At 41.9% G+C, this 19,388-nt stretch overlaps 1 protein-coding gene across 2 annotated transcripts in view; it reads right to left on the reverse strand.

Moving 5' to 3' along the window:
• Nucleotides 1-19,388, reverse strand: part of CMIP (c-Maf inducing protein) — a 131,448-nt gene that overhangs the window by 55,566 nt on the left and 56,494 nt on the right. For both annotated transcript variants that reach the window (XM_065848373.2, XM_065848374.2), the window contains exon 2: nucleotides 6,458-6,583. In XM_065848373.2, coding sequence (XP_065704445.1) covers nucleotides 6,458-6,583 — 126 coding nt within the window. The remainder of the gene's footprint in view (nucleotides 1-6,457; nucleotides 6,584-19,388) is intronic.

Consider the following 19,388-nt stretch of genomic DNA (forward strand, 5'->3'; position numbering starts at 1 on the left):
AGACTGAGAAAGGGACTACAGGGAATATTTCTTTCTTACTGAAAGATCTGGAAGCTTCACAGCCCGCTGGGGTGACCGAAGAGCCATCAGGCTCTTGCCAAGACTCACTGTCCAGCTGATGGCCACCTCTGCAGTCAGTGGACTTACTCCAGCATACTGGTTCTTGTGCATAACATGTTTGGGGCAATGAACACTAAAGTGTTAAGCAGTGAATGGAACAATTCATTTATACAGGCTGCACAAACACTTTTCCAGTTTTATCTTCTGCACTTAAGTCACCACTTCTCAGGAACTGACACCTACATTTTCTTACTCCAGCTGAGGGTATGTCCTCCTATATTTATTCAGCTCTAGGGTACAATAAAGAGGAGAAAATGAGACACAAAAGACTTTAGGACAGGCTTTCCTTAGGCATTCTGACCACACAGGGAAAGCTTTTCTTACCCTCAGCCTTGCCCACACACTGGGTCCGGTTCTGCATCACTGACCTTACAGCTACCTTTCCCACTCAAAAAAAGATTCAACCTGGAAATGTTTTCCCTGCTGTTGTTACATATAGTCAATGAGATGGGAATTAAGTACAATGGTGATTTTATAAACTAACTATGTAAAATAATAGTTTGGGCACCCTGTGCGTTTGGTATGTCTAGGCCCCAATTCTGCTAAGACTTTTGTTCTCAAGTGCAAATGCTTTAGCAGGGTTGTGGGTGGCACACGGTCCAACTGATTGGAGCTTCTTGCACAATCAAGGCCTCCTGTCGCTTTTGCACAACCACAACATAATACTTCAGAAAACAGGAAAACGCAGCAGTAGAACTCTCAGAAGGTGCAAGAGGATCCAAACTACTGGCAGCTTGTTTATTATTATTCCATTGAGGAGCACAAATATGTACTTTAAGAATGCCTACTGTAGGTAGTATTTTTTTTTTTAAGACGAGTTGATCTTGGAACCATGTTCTGAAGGATTTAATATTCTAACTTTTGGGGTGAAAGTGTTCAGTCAGAGAGGAAACAACACCTGTGATCAGCTGCAGTACCAGTTTTACTCATAGGATTAATTTAATCCATTTCAAAAAGACTGTTTACAGGAGGAAAACGGTGCAAAAGATCAACTGCCTGCATAGACAGAGCTTGGGTCAACATAAGTAAATTTACATCTCTGCTCAAAAGGGGAAGTATTTTTCTCTGCACCCAAACTACTTCATTTCTTAGTCAATAAGCAGCAACACACTTTTTCATTAAAAAGCAGTGAACTTTTCAACAGCAGATTTTCTTTCTGCTCACAAACAGAGGAAACTGCAGCCCCTGCAGTGCTTTCCTCCCAGGCGAGGAGGAGACAAAATAGGAACCTGTGTGATGCTGAGAAACAGAACACCTGAAACTCTGCAGGAAACCCACCACTCCAGAAATGATGGGGAAGACCTTTAGCTCATATAATTCTCACAGCTTCACCAATACGTCTACAGCCACAAGCAACAGCAGAAAATTTGTCATTTCCACCACACTCCCCATTACATGCTACCAGGTACCTTTAATGGTAAGATAGCATTACAGCATCCCTTTTACTGGCATGTGTGTTACTCAGAAGAATACAAGAACAGGCTTGTCCACATAGCATAAAGTTCCCAGGTTTTTCCTTACAACAGCATCCTTCACACATGCCCTCTTAAGGGATTTTGCTGTCTGAAAAGATGTGACAATCAATGGGATTTGATGATCCAGATTCTGATTTTAACTCTTCCTGGTCTTATTCCATTTTTTCCTTTCTCTTGCTATCTGATCAGCAGCATGGTGGGGTTTTTACGTTTTCCTCCAGCTGATATTCATTACTGGGACTCATAAAACATGGCAGGCTTCTCTGCACTTATTTATTATCAGCCGCAGGAACAGCGGAGCAGAGTGGCTCAGGGCTGCAGGAATTTGCACTCCCATGGCACGGACATTGTTGCCTCATGTAGACTGTACGAAACCTTTATCTGGTGATGCAAATCCACTGTTGCACCTCCACAACACAGGCAGGCCTGCAAGTGAAATCCGCCACTCTTCTGGTTTAACGTGAGGTACAGGCAGAGCTGCTGGTAATTGCTGGAAATGCTCTTCTCCTCCTGAAAATATTCCCTGTCTGTGCTGGATTCTGGTCCCTGCATGACCCTCTCCACACCGGCAACATCAGCTGGACTCACACTTAAAACAAAAGCCAGGTTCTCTGAGGAAACTAAAATAAAATGTTACTAAAAAATCCAATGGAAATATTTACTGCAGGGACTCCCTGGCAAAGAAAACATGCCGAACTTGTGACTGTTGTGCTTGTCAAGGCTTCCTGGTCAGTTTGTTTTTCTTTCTGACTACACTTGATTGCCAAGAAATGAATAAAACAATGCTAGTGATAGGGATGGATGTGGCAGCTTTAAGGCATGCAGGAGTCATCTGAAAGAAAGGACACCACGGGAAAGCGGGCAGTACTGTCATGACTGAAACACCAAACCCTTTCTCCTGACACTCTCGCTACATTTGGTGCTAAGCAGCTTGTAAAATTACACTCTTTTTTCAGTCTGTTTCAAAAGGTTATTCCAGGTATTTTGCTATCAATAGCAGCGTCCTCTTTGCAATCATCTCCACACCATAATCACACATTGTGCTTTACAAATGGAGAGCAGAAGAGCAAAAGTTCAGCCCAGCTCAAGGAGGCCCAGCTATTACTGATACTAAAGAGCTCACACTTCTCCAAAGGTTAAATTTACCTCCTGTTTCCTGGCCTAGAGCGCCTGTGGCCTATGAGCCAGCTTCATGACACCATCTTTCACACCTGCTATCCCCATTGTAGGAATAGAAAGATATCTGCAAGAGTTGATTGCTGCTCATCGGAAGGACCAGGGATGACATCATCATATGGTCGGAGGAAAGAAAACACAAGCCCTTAGAAAACTGACTGTCCATGATTCTGACACGGGACGATGAGAATCCCCAAAACTGGGTGGTGAAAACCGCCTGTGCTCAGTGCTTATACAACAAACATCGAGTGGGAAGCGCAGGCACAAAGACAAATTCCCGATGCAATCCCAGCCCAGATTAAGCTGTTTGCTGCCTGAGAACCAAATCTTCCTCTGAAACCCAGGTAGACACGTCCTGTTATCATGATCCGATTTCCTAAGAGGAGCTGCATCACCTCCGGCACTGCTTGTCAGATTTCATGTGTTAAAATAGATTGGGATGGGTCAGTATTGCTATGGGAGGACATGAGGATGATGTAAGGAAAGGTAATGGCACTCTTCCTTCTCTGACTCATTACTGTGCAGTAATTAGCCAGAAATAGACCTTGGTGACAGCAGACGGGGGGATGAGAACCTGAACACGACTTGACTCGGACTCTCTTGTGGAATTTGTCATGCCTACCACAAACAAAAACACGAAGGATGCTCTACCACCACATGCTGACATCCTCCCACAAGGACTGCTGGAAATTAATTTCCACCTGAGGGGAACGCTCCTTGTCCAAAAGGAGCAAAATCAGTGAAGCAGAAGTTGGAATTTTAAACGTTTCTACAAAATGAAAAATCAGGAAAGCCTGTGATTCAGAACTACTAAAATGCTTTATTTTATGACAAGCCATGTTAATAGCATCCCATAGTATTTAAGAATTTACGATACGGAGTGTGAAAAAAACATATATCAAAATAAAAAATTGAAATTTATCAGAAATATTAAATAATCTGGGCGGTAGTCAAAACAGTTCATTTATACATTTTTGTATGTATAAACCTCATCTAGATTGAGTCTTTGAAAAAAAAAAAAAACTCAATAAAAAGAAGAATACTGGGAACATGGTAGGACTAGGTTTACTTGTTCTACTATCACACACTTCCTGATACCAGAGCTGGACACCACACCACAGCAAGCTGCTGCCCAGACCAGCCACACAGAAGGATTCTATAAAAGACTGGAAGTCTCAATTTCCCATAAATGTGTTGAAGTCTCTTGGAAACCTGGAAATAAATGAAGTATGCAAGGGCTAATTTCTCAGCATCTGTGTTTCCCAGCACCCCAGTGAACCCCATTTGGGTACTTAAGACTCCTTGTGCACGTACACCAGAGAATTTCTGCTGAAGTTGACTACTAAATAAATCCAGTCTCTATATCTTGATTTATTAAGTACACTAAACATAACTTTTCATACTGTTTTGGATCAGTTAATACACATTACAACTGTATAAGGGAAATCTATTTTTATACTCCCTCCGATCTGGCCACATTTGATGAATCAGACCACTACTAAGGACCGAGTCATACTAAAAACATTTTTAAAGTTTGTATTTTCAATTATGCTGAAATTCCCAGAGAGTTATAATGTAATCGGATCCAGTCTGCTCAGCCAGTCAGCAATAAACACAACAGAAGCCCAGCTCACTCCGCTTCTTTATCAGGTCCTATGAGGTTACATAAAGACACCGATTTTTTCAAAGAAAATTCCGAAGCATCCCATGCTAAGATGTTACTTTCTCACAAATATAATTATTTGCGTGTTTGATTCGCTGTTTTTTTTGTTTGGCTTGGGTTTGTTTGGTTGGTTTGGGGGGGTGTTGGTGTTCTGTTCTGTTTTGTTTTGCTTGGGATTGTTTTGGGTTTTGTTTGTGTTTGTTTGGGGGGTTTGGTTGGTTTTGTTTGTTTGTGGTTTTCTGTGTTTTTTGTTTGTTTTGGGGCTTGGGGGGTGGAGGTTATGTTTGTTTGTTTGATTGTTTTTAACAAATACCAGGCAGCTCCAGATTAAAGTCTGCACCTTCAAATTCAGCAGGGAGCTGCGGGTTCAAACTTCATCTTGTTTCCTATTAAGCAGGGCAACAAAGGCATCTACCATAAACTACAGAAAAAAGACTTAGAAATGGAATTTGGAAAGGCAGATGTAACTATTCTACCCGTTGAAACAGATATAAACATAAATGCTAACACCACTATTTACGGAGAACAGAGTCAAAATAATCACAAGAAAAAAAAAAATCAAAATAATCCAACTTGACAAATGGGTTTCTTTCTAATTAATTCTATTAACGGATTAGGCAAGGAAGATTCCATCAGCAACAAGGACCCTAATCTAGCTGTTGGGAAACTATGGCTCGTGTTCCTGCCCTCCCCAGTGTCACACACAGCAGCGGCTTTTCAAAGCACAGGATCAGGACTTCGGTGGACCTGCAGCAGCCTGTCTGAAAGTCAGACTCCCTACGTTCCCCGGTAACGCCCCAAATCGGTAAGTCATTTTGAGCCACAGACATGTGCTCATGCTCTCTGTGCAAATAGGACACATGCCTGTGCTTCAAAAGACACGCGAAAAGACAAAGAAAATGTCAACTGTGCACCAGGAAAGTCCACAAAGATCTTCTCAGGTCATCCCAAACTCCCTTAGCTGCACTATTTCCAGATTAAAACAGGGGAATGGCTACAGCCCCTTTTACGGGGCTGCAAAACCCCAGGATTACACCAGTGAAGTGCATGAAAAGAAGCTCCAGATATACACTCCACAAAGGACATGCCCATGAACGTTTCCATGTGCGCCTCTAACCATTTTGTAGTGAAAGTGTATTTGCTATGCTGAAAATCATCAAAATCTCATGATATTTTTATGGCATTCCAAAGCCATCCCAAACCGCAAGTACAGGAAAAAGTCAGGTACCGTGTTCTCTGCACAGCTGGTAAACAGCTCTGTGTATGGACAGACCCATCAGCCTGTCTGAAACGAAGGCACAAGAGAGCTGGACCTAATATTTGCATGCCCTCATGTTAGTCATGTTGGCTTCCCAACTCAAGAGAGTCAGCTCTGCTGTTCCACATCTCTACAGAAATCTGTAGTATGGAAAACACAGACCAGCTTGGCACCTAGCCTTGGGTTACCGAACGATACCCACTTGGTTCTCATGATCTGCAGGTAGAGCCATTTCAGAACAGCTTTGATTAAACCCTCCCTGAATGCAGATGGTGCCACGTACTGTGTGGCCCTACAGGGGCTTCAGCAAACAATTCACCACCAAGAAATAACGAAATTCCTTCTGGAAGGACTGTCCTCTGAAGAGCAGCAAAGGACTTTGGTTTTGTCTGGTTTCTTTACATTTTCTGCTGAAATTGCTCACCCAGGCTGTTTATAGTCCTGCCTGCCAAAAATGCACAGACACAATAGTGATGGCTGTATATCCAACTGAAAAAGTAAATTCCCAAAGGTTAACAGGTAACTAATTGTCTTTGAAACTATCCTGAGAACTATGGTAAGAGGTAAGTGGCCCAAAATTTCCACTCTGACTGTCAAACAACAAGAAGAGTTTAAGCAAGTTTTCTGGTGGCCAGATCATTTGACAGCCCTGAGTTCTCTGCTTTTTCTGAGTCCACCTAATTAAGATTTCACACATAGCAAAGGGAAGTTAAAGGAGATTCATAATAAGAGAGAAAGAAAACTGTACTTCTGTGTTTACTGTACCTGCAGTAAGACAGTACCCCCTGGGATTGTGAGCTGTAAACAGTACTTAGGGGCATTCTCCCAGGAGAGCAGTTGAACGTCTTCAATAGCACTGTAGGAAATCGAGTTTTCCATGTACCCAGTTGGCTGCAAGAAAAAAAAGGAGAGGGGGAAAAAAAAAAGTTTACTTAGTCATCAGAAATTTCACAATTCCCAGTTAAGAACAGCACTATCAAAATTACTCTTGGTGTTGAAAAATATCTGCAAAATACCTAATTGGAAGGTAAAATTCCTTTCCAAGCCATTCAACAGATAGATCCATCCAGCCACCATCACCTAACTTGTTCAAGTATTAAGACATAAAAACAAGACCAGGCCAGACCTAGGTGCCTGAAACATGAAGATGTCAAACTGCATTTGTTCTGGACCAAAAATCAATGGAATCTAATTTCAAATTGAAATGAGCTATGAAGGGGTCTGGCCGTGCACGTGCTATCAATCAACGTATGAAGAAGCATCTTGGTCACATGGATAGAAGAGCAATGTATTGCATTAAGGCAGTTTTATTCCACACATGCTTGCTCTTCTCCCTGGCTGCAAGGCTGATCGAGCACGTCATCAAAATCTAGACTGCTACATCTGACAGCGGTTCTTGGGGCTCAAAAGATTCAGCCCTCAGCTTTTAGACTCAAGGAGAAGCAGAGTAACGCATCTGCTCATCTCAGCCTATGTGCAAGTGCTGGTTTCCTGCACAGGCTGCTGACGCCCAATTTAAAGTGAAAGTCACAATTAAAACATAAATAACTGTGCTCTGCAACTACACGTACAACATAAATTGATAGTAGCAAGGAAAAAAACTTAAACGTGACACTCCTAATCAGTATCCCCGTAAGTCTTTGGCATTACAGAAGTACAATTCTCTCTGAGATAAGCTGAAATATAAATGTATATATGCAAGCACACATAAAATTATGTCCTAAACATAAGTAAATATACAGATATATAGATGTGTATCTATCAGTATGCATACATAGACCATATTTTATGCAAGTCTTCACATTATATAAATAATTAGAGTACTTAACAGAGGTCCTCAAAGGCATCATTTATTTCACTTTGCCATAGCATGAGGAAACTGATCAGTGTTTCTATGGCAGAGAAACTATTTCCACACAAAAATGGATAGACCTTTGGGTTAGCCATGTCTTGCAAGAGAACAGAGCTTATTACATTTATGAATTATTTTCTCACTATTCTGGTTTACATATAACAAACTTCTCAATCTTACTCCCACTGGGCCCAATACATAAGTTATTTTTAACTGACAGTCTTGAAATAAAGAAGGCAAGGGAGAAACCACATCTACTGCAGGGTCAAACGGGGCCAGTTCTTAAAATCACAACACAGGATTCCTGGGGGCGAGTGTGAAATAGGCAAATTGCATTTGGAACATCTCTGCTTCTAACTGGTACAACTTTCTTCCATAAGTTAAGTAGGTGGTGCATCTGGAAATCCTACTTTGAAGTTATACACTTCATACATGTTCATAAAGCCACAAACATCATCTGTCAAAATGTAATGATGACCTGTCATCCACCTTCACTACTACAGAGTGTCTTTTCAGCAAGAAAAACCCAGCAAGCCAGGGAACTGAAGTTTAATAACTTTTTTGATAACGTTTGTTGCGGTAGCGTTTATTTTACACGAGCCCTCGCTGGAAACAATTTTCGCTGTCTCTTTAATGAAAACCTTGTTATGCAGGAAGTATGATAAACTTCTGCTTATTCATTTACCCACAATATTGTTCTACACTAGTGACTGGAATCCCAGTGGCTTAATGCTGATACTATACGTCATGCCTTGCCTACTGGAGAGTAATTATCTCGTTCTCACAGGAAACCAAAGGCCCAAAATCCCCCAGTAATCAGCATTACAACACCCAGGGAAAAACATGGAAACGGCCAGTATAAAATCTAGCATGCTCAGGAGGCAAAGTTATCAAAAACAGGCTCTGAAAGCTGGAGAAGGGAGAAATCCAGAACCAGCTGACGCAAATATAAAATGAAATGAATCAAAGCAATTTAAATTTCTCCCTTAAGAAGGTGCTGACTACCCTTAATACCCTCCATTAACTTCAAAGAGGATTTGAAGAATTCTCACAGAATCTGTTCCCAAGAGAAGCTTCTTCTATACCTTAAACCATCCATTTCAGCAGCATTAAAGACAAGCAATCCAGTTCAGTCACAGCTCTGCTGCCATAAACAAGTGATTTCATCCCACCTATAAACCTTTTCTCATCGGACAGCCCTTTTCATTAAGGAGGATGGAGGAACACAGAGTTCTGCCGTTTGCAAAGATGGGAAGACTACCTAACCCATAACAGGGAATAACACAGAAAGCATTATGCCAATAAGGCAGTTTCTACAGCACTCATACAATCCCACTTCCACACCTTCTATCGAGCAATACCACACACAACACTTCTACAGTTGTTTGCTGTCTTGCTCAAAAAATGAATAGCCCAAATCTACCTTAATCCCTATAAACAACATCATATGCATTGTTTCTGTCTTCATTAAAAACACTGTGTTCTAGGAAGTATTTTCAATGCTGAAAATACCAGCTATAGGCAGCTTCACCTCTGTTTTGCAATCGGAAGAGACTAAAGCAAAGTGATTTATCGTTGCATAGAGCTCCTTGACACTGTGCTTGTAGATGCTGTCAAACACTGAAGACCACGCTCCCCAACCGGGGCTGTGCAGAAATGCCCTGAAAAAACACTGAAACAGAGCTGTCCTTGGAGCTGAGCCTTCCCAGACCTCCCAAGGGTGAGGTGCTGCTCACAGAGAGACCACAGCACCAACGAGGTGAAGGTCACACTGAGGTGTCCTTTCCTAGACCCTGTGCACACTCGGGTGCAAGGACAGAGCGATGTTCCCCAGTTGTGTTTTCACAAGACCAAGCACAGTTCAGCCATTTATCAGGAAATAGCCTGAGGTGAAACCACAGCCTGAGTCACTGGTTCCTCTTAAAGCATTCAGGTATGTGAACGTCAATCACGGTGAATCATTGTGGCCGATAAATGGGCTGTGCAAGTGTTGCATGTACTCGTGTTCCAGCTGGTCTTGCTTGTACACACCCCCAGAAGCTGCATCCTCCACCCCAAGGTCACTCCATGACAAATTCAAATTGGAGCAACATGCAAAACTAGCAATGTGGCTTCAGAGACCTGAAAAATACCTAAAATGAGACTGATCCTCAGTTGGTCACCATGAAACATCTGGCATCAATACTATAGCCTTAAGCAGCATTCCCACCTCCATCCACCCCCTTTGCTTCTGCCCATACAAATATTTGTCTGGCTGTGGTGTCAGGCAGATCAGGGAACCCCTCCAGCTTTTGCCAGGTTTTAGCTCCTCTGGCCTCATTTGTAACATCAAACAGAAATTAGTGTGTTAACCTAACTTTGGGGACAGTATATCATGGGGGAACAAACAGCGAGGACCTAAATATTTCAGTGTAATTATTGGTATGAGACAGTCTAAAGCCACAGCATCTTTGAGCAGTAATACATCAAGTTCAGTTGAAAATGCCCTTATTTAAGAAAATAATAATTCTCACTTTTATAGCTGTCATTTTTGAAAGAAGATTTATATTTCTTGGCAAAGTCTGAAATCTATCAAACAAAGCAAGACAATGCACTTTCTCATTCACTCTACAAAATTAATCTTGACTTAGGAAACTTTGGCCAGAGAATCTACACACGTCAGCTTACAGATTTAAAGTCACAGCTTTAAATTCTGCCTAAATGCTGTTGAACGTGTTCTGAAAAAAATATAAGAGTCTCACAAATGAAAATTAAATTTATTACAACAAACAAAACCCCTAAATCAACTACACATTTATCTTCACATTAGCCTTTAGCCTCCTAATGAAACATGCAACTTCTCCTTTGGGAAATCAGGTATGAGAACTTCATCTTTTTTCAGTTCCATAAAGATTTATTAATCATACTGCTCTGAAAAAACTTTGTACGAGAATAGCCATGCACCAAAACTTACAATAAATCGCATCCTAGGGGAACCCAGTGCTCCCAAAACTGTGGGTTCACGCATAAGGCTGGTTTTCTTTTAGTGTTTCTGGGAGAATTTGGCAACAGCAGACTACTCAATAATGCAAAAGTCCGCCCACTTGTTTCCATGGGAAATTGTAAAAGGGAAAGAATAAACATGACGTCCATTGTTAATATGAGGCTTGTATGCACTTAGTCATATAATAATGTACTAAATCCTCAGCTGCATACTTTCCAAAGAAAGCATCTAGAAAAGATGAATTCCACAAATAGAGATGGTTATTTGCATTAAAACATATTTAGACTGACAACTCCCACCAACACAACAACAATAAAGAATGATTTTGCCAATTAAATACTCCAGATGGTGGGGGGAAACGGGGCTATTCCAGACCCTTGCTCTTCCACTGTCAGCTGCTTATTTCTCTGCTAGCTGCTCTTAAGAATGAGCCATACTGCTGTAGCCCAGGATGATAAACATACTGTATTACATATAAGTTTTCCACTTCCAAATAAAATTCAGTCCTGCTGAATAACACATAGGAAGAGGTGATTGCTCTCCAAACTTTGATGTGGGTGGAGACTATTCAGTCATCACAATGAAGGGTAATGGACTCTGAAACTGCTGAAAACAATGGCCAATTTGAAATAAATCTCTGTTAAGACACATCCACGGCTCCAGAAAACGCCCCTGTGAATGTAGCTTTTTCAGATAAGAGCAATTAACATCTTTGTTCATTAACTATATAACCTATCAGAAGACATTTATCAAGTTAAATAATTAGTGGTACTACGCCATAATATGCAGCGCAGTACAATTTGTCTCGCTCTTGATATGGAAGAATTTACTGCCATGCTCACTTGTCACAATGACTTGGAAGAGTTCAAAGTCAATGTCAATCTCACAGAGACTAACGTGATAACAAAAACAAACAAAAAACACAGGCAGAAAGACTAAGAGGAGGGAGACACCCAACTCTGCCCCAAAGCTGCACAAAGGAAGTTCTGAGCTTCCTTGGAACAACATTCTCATCAAATCCATCACAGTTCCCGGACCCCAGTCTGCCCATCATCACCATTTCCTTCCCACTCCTCCCGAAAAATACCAAGCTTCATGTGTTGGACTACAAGAAGAAACTTTGCTTGCTCTGTGCGTTGGAAGGGGGACTACACTGGGTGAAAACAGACCCATGAAGAATGGACCTCTCAATGGGCAAATACAAATTATTTCTGTCTGGAGCTGCTTTGTTCCCCAAGTGTCTCCAGGTTTGGTAGTGATGCTTGATGGAGTTTTGTTTGGTTGAGTTTGGAGCTTTTTGATGCATGGAAACAAATTTGGACATGGTGGCCCAAATGTTCAGTGAAGCTGGAGCCTCAGGTGTGCTCGTGCATCATTAATGATAGGAAAAAGAGGAAGGGGTTTTCCTACCACATTTATTTGTGTGTGGCTGCCTGTGCACATAAACATCCATGTGTGTATATAAATCTACACACACACCTGTCTCTCTTCATAGCTACACAGAGAAAAAAGACAACAGAAATATATCCCATATTTCTGTACAGAAAAATACAGCAGCAACTGTCACACGCTCAGCACAAAGTAGCTCAACTTCAGTAAGTGACACGATTTAATTAAGAAAGATCCTCAGTTGAGCTGATCATACAAAGACTTCAGTGAAACTTCACTGATTTACACCAGCTGGGAATCTTAAATCAGAAACTCAACAGAAATTCAACCAAATCTAGCTTTGCAGCAAAAATGTGCATAAATCTCTTTCTCTCCTCTAAATATTTAAGACAACTGGGACTGGAGGCTGTTGTATTAATTAACCTTATAAAACTGATAAAAATGTAAGAGCTGCCAGTAAGAAACGGGCTACCTCAGACAGCACAGAAAAAAACCCTTCCGATCTGCAGTGAGGCTGAAGCATCAGTTCAGAAAAATGGACAGGCCAAAACTGTTCACCAAGAGCTGACAAGAAAAAACAATCAAAAAACCAAAACTGGACTCAACATCAAGATACATGAGCTAGAAAATCTTTGAAATCAATGCAGCAGACACCAGCAAGGGGAAGAACTTCAAATTAATTCAGCTCTGAGATAAGTCCCAAGTTCATCATTAAGAAGAAGGGAAAATAAGGTCACATCATGGGATATGTACCATGACAGAAAAGTCAAATAAGCAGGAAAAAAATATTAATTATGTTAGTTGAAATGCATATAGAATTTCTTTCTTTTTAATGAGATCTTTCTCTTTTACTGTCAAACCCAGCTGAAGGAGCACTTATGCGCGTTCAGTTTATTTTACCAACCGAACTATTTGAATTCCTGGGAATAAAATAAGGCACACATCCTGAAGACTTTCTGAAGGTGTCCATCACCAAGAGGGCCCTGTCTAAACAGCCCATAAGAAATCCAGCCTTTCCTTCTGGACAGCTTAGCATGACAAAGGGAACTCCATTGGGACTTCCGGGGGAGCCGAACACTTGACTGCTCATGGTGCTGGTGCCCAAGAAGCTCTCTTGGTCAAGCCAACAGAAGAAACCTCGTCTTCTGCTTTCCAACCTCTGCCAACAGGGATGAGAAGGTGCTGCAGGGAGCAGCTGTCCCACCACAGAGCAGGGGCTGACCGCAGCTTGTCACCAAGACACTGGCCAAATGTGCCATGCCAGGGAGGTGCATCCCAGACCCGTGATGGGAAGCAGGCCAGGGCAGGAGCTGCCAGACATGGCCAGGCTGTCACAGATACCAGCCTGACTTGTCTGCCCAGTGGAATATGCCTCTGATTGGGGCGGCAGCCTTCAATCCCTCCCAATGAACCCATGGAACCTGAACACCTCCCCACTTCCCAACCTGGAAGAAGAAAACCTCAGTTAAGGTTGTAGTTGCAGCACACTCTTGGTCATGCCTGCCATGATTCAGGTGATATGAGAAGCCCAAGAGATGTGGGGAAAGAGCCCAGACTTCCAGACTCCAACCACGTGAATCAGCTCCAGACACATCCTCCTCCTCCTCCAAATCTGCATAACTGATTCACAGGAAGGACCATTCCTTAGCAGGGTTCACGTTCTCCATCCCTTCGCATTTGTCACTGCACTCCACAACACCCCTCCTGGGGAGGACATAGTCGATAACCTGGTCAAGACGGGCAGGTTGTTGATCCACCTTCCTTGAAATGACTTCAGGAAGGAAAGGGCACCACAAGCCAAAGTACAGCAGGTACACACCTACTCACAGAAGCAGCAGTAAGTAACAAGAGTAGCAGGGACTTATTGCAGAAGACTACACACATACGTACTTCTTTAAAACAACAGTTAGAGGAATATTTGGAAAATCCCTAACTTTTGCCCAGAACATGAAACATTTAATGACTACTAAATAGATCTTTGCTAAGTCACCATAGCAACGATGATGTGACAGAAAACAAAAAAACGCATCCACAAACTGTTCTTGAGTCAAGGCTGCTCTCTATTTTCAATTCTCTTTCAATAAATCAGCCATGTCACACGCCATGAAGGGTTTCAAATGCTGATAAACCAGAGAGGAGAAAGGGTTGGGTGTAGGGATTGCAGACCAAGCTGGACACAGCGTATGCTAAACTAAATGCCACCCTTTAATTACTACTTTAACCAGTGGCACCCCTAAGAGCTGGAAATACAAGATCATCAGCTGATTTTAAATAGCAAGTTGGCACCTGGAAAATAATCAGTCTGTTAAGTAACTGGAAATGTGGCTAAACTGACATGTATATAAACAGGAGATCTCTGTTCAGTTGTGTTTCAGAACCGGTTTAGGTAATGGCCACAGCATGTTTCTGTTGCATATTGTCATTGCACTTACAGTGGTTTTACTTCTGGTTTACAGATTTCCAAAGGCCTGAGGTTCATTATCTCGAGTGGGTCAACAAGAGGTGAAGAAGGAAACCACATTTGTTATCAGTAGGGTCACATCCACTGGGCAAAGATCTGCACCTCCCGTGGAATATTTTAGGGTTTTAAAACCTGAAAAGACTGAAGGCAGCTGTGAGGGAATCAACACATTCACCTCTATCCCCTGTGCTGGGAAGGGTAACCTGAGAGGTGATCCAAGTATAAAATACTGAACTGGTAAGAAGCTGTGCTATTCAGGATCCCCTGTCCCATTAAAAATTTAAAAATTGACTCATGAACTCCAATCCTGACAGTTCTCATAACCTTCTTAGTGCACATCCCAGCTCATTTCTTACTGCATTTTAGTAACAAGATCTGGAAATTCAATTGTTGCAAAACTACACGTAGCATAAATATGCTAATATGTTAAGTTCCTGTTCTTCATTTAAACAAGCAATCTCCAGCACTACTTATGTCCACTGTGGTAGTCAAATGGTTTCCGTTAACATTTTTTCCCCATTATTTTTAATGTACTTTAAACCCTGCAGTTCCCAGGGTGCCAAATCCATCTCAATCTGATGAACAAGTACAGAACGGGGAGTGCAGTAACCCAGCTACACTTCTGAATTGCCAACAGGGAATGCCCTATTCTGATCTTCTTCGGAGAAAAAACGATCAGGTCTTGAGTTCTCAGCAAAATATTAATGCATAACCCCGCTGTACATTACATAAGAGAAAGTACACGTAGCAGAGCCTTTAAAAAAAGCTGTAGATATTCTGTTAAGGATAGTCTCACTGAACTCTTACTGTTATTAGGTGAAAGAAAAAAAACAACAGGGCCATCCTGAGGATGAGTCACAGCCACTTGGAATCACATTCTGGTACAAAAGGAGGTGGGAAAACATGGTTGAAGTGCCAGGGTTTTGTTTCATGTCTCAACTTCAACAACAACTTGGATGCCTCTACATAATTTTAAGTGAGACCCGGCTGTCACATTTGCAGCAGTGATTTGCTCTTGATGTTGTCTCTCGCTCTCAGCACTACAGGACGGCACCCTGATGCTAATGGAGAGTGTCCTTTTCTTCTCTTCAGCAGGAAATCTTCTGCAAAATCGTGCTCACACACTCCTGGCCTCACCCATCTCCTCCTCCACTGTTGGTCTTCCTCATTGTTTAATGACTGACCAACTGTTTGTACTGGAAGGGAGTGCTGCTATTTAAATAGAGGGCAACTGAAATATGTGCGATACCTCCACGGACAGGAGACGGTGAGGGAATGGAGAAGGAGAGGGCAACTGCAGTGAAATATCAGAGTAAATATTTGAGAAAAGTGTCAGTTGACTGGTGAATGCATAATGAGGAGGATATAGAGCAACAGTTAGAACCTAAATTACCTTCATAAACTCCCTTACTATGCAAAAGGATACGGTGCAGCATTTAAAGTGACACTTTCCCTTTGGTTGTAAAGAAAAAATCAAATATTTAGCGAAAATCATAAAGGCATTGCGCTCAAGGTATGAAACTGGCAAACCCAACTAGCAAATTTTTTGTTTCAATGCAACGTTCGTTAGCCTAGCAAGCCATTTGTCATTTTTCAGGACAGCTAAATAAGAGTGCCTAAAGTGAAAGGTGTCGTTATCATCATCTCAACAGACCACTTGGAAAAGCAGAACAAAGAGCAGGCGCTACAATCAGAGCTGTGAAACTGCCCAACCCGCTTATCTGGGTGGCTCCTGAAAGGCTGGAGAATTCCAAGGAATTGCAGGAGTCCCCCCAGGGATTGCGATGCATGCGGCTCCAGAGGGATGCATTTCCAGAGAAGCCTTGTTTATCACAAGCTAATGCATCATGCATTGCTCTTCTCTCACACAGTTTTTTTTTGGACAACTAAACCGCCTTAGTCCTCCAATAGCATTTTCTGTTCCAACTGGATGATTCAGCTCTCTACAAGACATGCTCACTTATTTCCTCTGTGTTCTCTGATACAGGCTCACACATGGGCAAAGAAACAGAGATATATGGGCAAAGAAACAGAGATGCATGCCCTCCCTGCTCCAGCTTCAACAGACAAGGCAGAGATTCACACAACATGCCACGCCATGCAGATGTGTCTCGAGATGACGCAGTTTTGGAAAGAGACACCTACTTGGTGAGCCAGCAGGTAGTGATGCACACGTGAAGGTGAGAAGCAACACAAGTGCTTCCCAGGCTGCAGGAGAAATGAGGCGGCTTTCTGGATTTCATCTGCCTATTTACTTGGCCTTGCTTACACTCTCAGGTCATAAAGATGGCAACAATGGTACCATTTAAAGGGAAAAATTATGTGGCACACTACCTATCAACACAGAGATGGCTTATACAATATCACTTGAGAGTTAGATGTTCAATGAAAAAACACCCTCCCAGCAAAGCGGTTTTGCATACTAGACTAGGTTGACTCACACCACCCCCTTCCAGTTTCATATCAAAATCTGCTTTAAAATAATTTCAGCCTTTTAGACAAGCCAGACCTACAGGTTGTGTCCGCACAGTGCCTGCAGGTTTCGCTCCCACCCTTGACAATTATATTTTGGTTTTCAAGTTCAGTTACATTGTAAACTCAGCTTTCCTGTGCACAATTCTGCAGCAACATCCTTGCTCTCTCTCAAGATTATATTATTAATTTATTTACTGTCTCTAAAGGAAATAGCTCATTTTTATAAAATTTTAAGTACTGCAAACACAACTTTGTAGACTGAGTTTTCCACCCAGGGACGAAAGGGCGAGAGAAGTGTCCCATTGCAGAGCTTTGGCCTCAACAACCACACAGTTATGACTGTTAGACCAGGAAATTTCTACCAAGGAAACATGAATGATCTTTAGTGAGCTGTTTGCCCAAAGTTAATCCAGCCACAGGTTTTCCAACAGAAAGCTAACAGAAAGCCAGTACTACCAAAGTACATTAACTTTTGCTGGTAAATCTGAATCCAAACCACCACGGACTTGAAACTGCCACTGACGAAAACATGACTTGTCTCCCCTCCATGGTATTTTGGTTTTAGTAGAATACAAAAGCTTCCAAATTAGAGGTATGTTTGAGCTATATACCTGAACAAACACCATGGGTTTTGCCCACAACTGCTTTCATCAGCTTTACACAAGGTAGGAATGGAAAAAGTGATAACCATTCCTGCCCTCCTCTCTGAAATTAAGATCCACAAATTCCATCACGTCACTGTAGCACACGGCGGCACAGCACACACCACAGCCGGGACCCAGCACAACTCCTGCTCCCCCTAAGCCAGAGGTCAGGGCCCTCCAGCTAAGGACACTTTGTGTTGCACGCCTGCCCTGATTGCACACCTGCCCTGCATCCAACAGCAGAGGATTAACGACACCACATTCCAGCCCTAAAGCACAACCGGCACCGGACTGTGCATGGATTTAGTTCTCAGCTTTCTGTTCCTTAGCATTTTACTTTATAAACTCAACTCTCGCTAAACACAGCTGAACAAAAGGTATTATGTGAATTTACTGTTGATATCAGCTTTCTTCCTTCTGATTGCTTTGGCTACGAGTTACTACAGCATTAACAGACTCTCACAGCGCTATTACGTTTGCAACTACAGAGAAAAATCTGGCTTATCAGAAAAACAGCCAGAGAAGAATTAGTAGGAAGGGTTGAACATCAAGTATATAAAGGCTTCATCTTCCTACCTACATCTTCCCAGCTAACATTTAAAGATGAATGCTTAATATAGAGATTGATTATTAATCATTTCCCCAGAGACAAATGGGTTAAAATAAGGCACAGCAATCATGTTAACCTCTGAAAACAGGCCAAGTGATCAGCAAGCTTCAACTAGACCTTATCAAGGCACTTTAGGGAACTGTCATTATTGGAAAATAAATATAAAGCTTGCATAATAAAGCAACCTCTGCCTTTTTCTCTTGCCTGCTGAGAAAGACCTTTTCGCTTTCTGCATCTGAAAAATATATAATTTGAAAATATATATATTTGAATTCCAAATTAGAGTCTGTTGTTCTTTCCTTGCAACAAATTACAAGCTCTTACTGGAAATGAATAAAACAGAAACCAAAACAACATTCAACACTGTAAACACTGCAGCAGATTATTTCCAAATACTCCAACGTTTTGCAAGGCTTTGGATCACTAAATCCAACTCCGAAAGTACAGGGAACAACCAAGGAATAAACTTCTCTGCTTCAGATTTCAGTTCAGAACCTTAACCTCAAATCCTGTTCTTTGCAAAATTAATAAAAATAAAAATAAATCAGACTCAGATCCAAAGTGCCGATATAAACTTTCAGTTTGACCCACATCCTAACACCTCGGCAGCCAATCTAATAAGTTTCTGCCAATACCGCTCTCCAAGTACAGATCAAAGGCTTTACTGTACATTCAGAGCCATTCCCGTGATGCAAGGATTAGGCATGAAGAAAGAGCGTCATATTTTCAAAGGTGCAACTGCCTATAAGCATACGTTGTGCGTATCAGAGCTACAATCCCAGCCACAAACGCCAGCACCAGACAAACCACACCTCTGAAATTCTTGTCTTGTATCCCATTTTCTTTTTTATCTCATCTAAGCACGCCGTCTCTACATGCCCAGTTACAAGGAAGATATAACCTAGTCATCAGCCTCTCTATTCTTTTTATTATTATTACTATTTTCATCAATATTTTCCATTGCTTTCCCGTATATCACTCATTTGGGAGGTTATTACGCAGAAACACAATGTTCCAGTCTGCTGCACGAGGCAGCGACGCCGCAGCGATGCCTCGGTGGCAGATGTACTGTAGATGTCACTGAATTCTAACAGCACTTCTTAAAACACGGCCCGCATATGTAATCCTGGCAGTAATCTAGTGCTCGACTGAACGTATTCTTTTCAGTCTAGAAGTATTATATCCGACTCTAAATACACAGCTGCAGATGCACACAAGATTTAACAACACTGTATAGAGAGTGCAGTCCTCAGGATGAATACAAGCCTGACTATTTTCAAGA

The sequence above is a fragment of the Patagioenas fasciata genome, chromosome 13, assembly GCF_037038585.1.
Source record: "Patagioenas fasciata isolate bPatFas1 chromosome 13, bPatFas1.hap1, whole genome shotgun sequence".
Taxonomy (NCBI): Eukaryota; Metazoa; Chordata; class Aves; order Columbiformes; family Columbidae; genus Patagioenas; species Patagioenas fasciata.